The following is a 2,383-nucleotide window of genomic DNA, read 5'->3' as shown; positions in this document are numbered from 1 at the left end:
GTTGGTGGGAGAGAACACATTGAATAATCTGTGTTTGTGGGAGTACTCTTTGTGTATAGGATTACTTATAGCACGATCCTCTGCATGTCTTCCTGGAAACAAATTCTTCTGGGATGTATAGGACTTAAGCAGAGGTACATGTGTTTAGGGTTGCAGCCTAAGGCAGCATTCAAGCTGGAGTAGTTTTATTACTTTTGCCAAGCTGCCATTGTAGACAAATCCATTGTTGGCCTAGTAGCCAAACTTTGTCGAGAATCCAGCTCGACATCAGTAGGAAGATCAGTAAGAAATCAGTCTCACACCAAGATGACTTGAAGAAAAAGCTTTGGCTTCAGCCGTGCAATGTTTATTGTGTGCAGTAAAAAGAAAATCATCCTCCCTCCTCCAGCACTGCGCTTGTTCTGCCTGGTACTCAAAAGTAACAAATCAAAGGAATGTAACCTTGCTTTTGCCCACAGACAAAGAGAGTGTTATGCTACGTGAGCCAATCATTAGTCTAGCATGAGGTGTTCACGTGCTCATCATGCTCTTAGCAATATCTCGTGCTGTAAAATCACTCTGCAATAATAAGAACTCTGCTCATGCTCTTATGTACAAGCAATCATTTTCCCACATGCCCTCTTTTCTTGTTTATATTATAAGAGGAAATCTTAATCAGAATCATATATGTCATTACCTAAGCGTTTATATTTTGCAACATAAATTCCCCTTGTAACCCCTGTGGTGGGCCTTGGGTGGTACCACCACGCAGTACATTGGGAAATCAAAGAAAGCAAGCATTGAATACATAATAAAACCAACAATACATGCAATTACAATCAATAATAAATTTCTTAACCATAATCCATTAGGTAACCAAGAAAATAACCAGTCCCATGGATCAAAACCTTCAGGTGGATTCAAAGGATTATGGGCTATCATTTGTTCCATATAATCAATAATAGCAGAAATATTGGTTGATTGATCAGTTATATACATACAACAATGAGAATGAATTAAGGCATAAATTCCACCTTTAGAGGCAAGGATTACATTTAAAGCATAAAAAGTTTATAAAGCAACTTCTCTCATTTCTGACTTTTTTTTGTTTTTTTGTTTTGTTTTTTTTGTTAATTATTTTTAAAACAAAGATGATAGAATTAAAAACAAAGCTTCGGTCCAATTTGCCACAGAATAACCATAAATCAGATTGAAGCAAATATGTAGATTTACTGCTCTTTCTCATCCAGTTGAACCAAACATAAAAATCTCTACACGCAGCCTGTTGGTCATAAGTCATGTAAGTTGGGACATTATTAACTGAAACTTTTGGCCTACCACTCATAGTGGTAACATTAAGAAAACAAGAAGATCCATTAACATACTCATATGTCCAATTACAATATGGATAATGACCTAAAAATTTATTGCTACTACGATTGAAACGAAAACAATGAGGCGCTATTTCAACAAGCGATAAAGACACAGGAGGTGAACTTGTACGATTGTCCTTCATATTATTGCTAATCTTGTATGAAGCATTTACAGGAATACCATGTAATAAAATGCCAGAACTTTTCGATTGAGGAGGAATATGCGTACACACCCAACAATCAGAAAGATTAAGCAGGGAAGCAAAATGATTTATGTCTCTAACATAAGTGTTATTATTCCAAATCTGATGATATGGTTCAGGCCTCCGGGCCTTCTGTAAAAGAGCAGCACGACGAAAGCGGCGCTTTATAATGTCCACAGAAGAACTCCACCCGTGTGACATAGAATTGTTGGGCCAATCAGGACGATGCCATACTGGTTGCTTGGGGGGGCAATAAGGATGAGAATGGTAAATTATTCCAATGGCCACTTCCGAGCAACCTGTGTGATATTTCGTGGCTCGATTATTGGCATGTAAAAACCACAATCCAGAAGAAGTCACACAACCATTTCTGCAGATACAGGAGCCCATTTGCTGTAAATAAGTCTGATGTATTGCTCCTTGTACTGCTGAGTCAAAAGTCCAAGCCCAATGAAGCGTGATGACACAGATGGGATGGTCGCTATTAGGAGGCAGCAAAACTGTAATGATGTTTGGTGGTTGAAGTGGCTTCCCAGGGAAAAGGGGGGCCAATGCAGTAGGGATGAAGATGGCCTTTCAGCGTGCCAGGAAACACTGGAACAGCTGTGGAAGAGCCTCTTCCATTGCAGAGGTGATTGTGATCTTGTCTGCTGGATCCTTATGTCCTTTAAGGGCAGAAAATAGTGGAGACAAAGTGGAGGTGGGCAGGTCCAAATAACTCTATCCAATTCAGCTGTCCAAGAATTTGTTGTAAATCCACCAGTTTAAGATGATGAGGAAACTGTAGTTGAGGCGTAACTGGAATGGCAGCAGATGCTGTCAGCTTGT

The 2,383-nt window shown here is 39.4% G+C and overlaps 1 protein-coding gene across 1 annotated transcript; it reads right to left on the bottom strand.

Moving 5' to 3' along the window:
• Positions 1-307: 307 nt before the first annotated feature.
• Positions 308-1,945, bottom strand: LOC144327964 (uncharacterized). Its single transcript, XM_077929893.1, has one exon. It carries the CDS (start codon positions 1,943-1,945, stop codon positions 1,016-1,018), a length of 930 nt encoding a protein of 309 aa, XP_077786019.1. The 3' UTR covers positions 308-1,015.
• Positions 1,946-2,383: the final 438 nt, after the last annotated feature.

Source organism: Podarcis muralis, chromosome 6 (genome assembly GCF_964188315.1).
Source record: "Podarcis muralis chromosome 6, rPodMur119.hap1.1, whole genome shotgun sequence".
In the NCBI taxonomy this organism is placed as follows: domain Eukaryota; kingdom Metazoa; phylum Chordata; class Lepidosauria; order Squamata; family Lacertidae; genus Podarcis; species Podarcis muralis.
The sequence above is the reverse complement of the archived record's forward strand: the minus strand, read 5'-3'. Positions and strand labels throughout refer to the sequence as shown.

Excerpts from the sequence above, each read along its gene's own strand:
- LOC144327964 (XM_077929893.1), bottom strand. The coding sequence starts at position 1,945 with ATGGGCTCCTGTATCTGCAGAAATGGTTGTGTGACTTCTTCTGGATTG.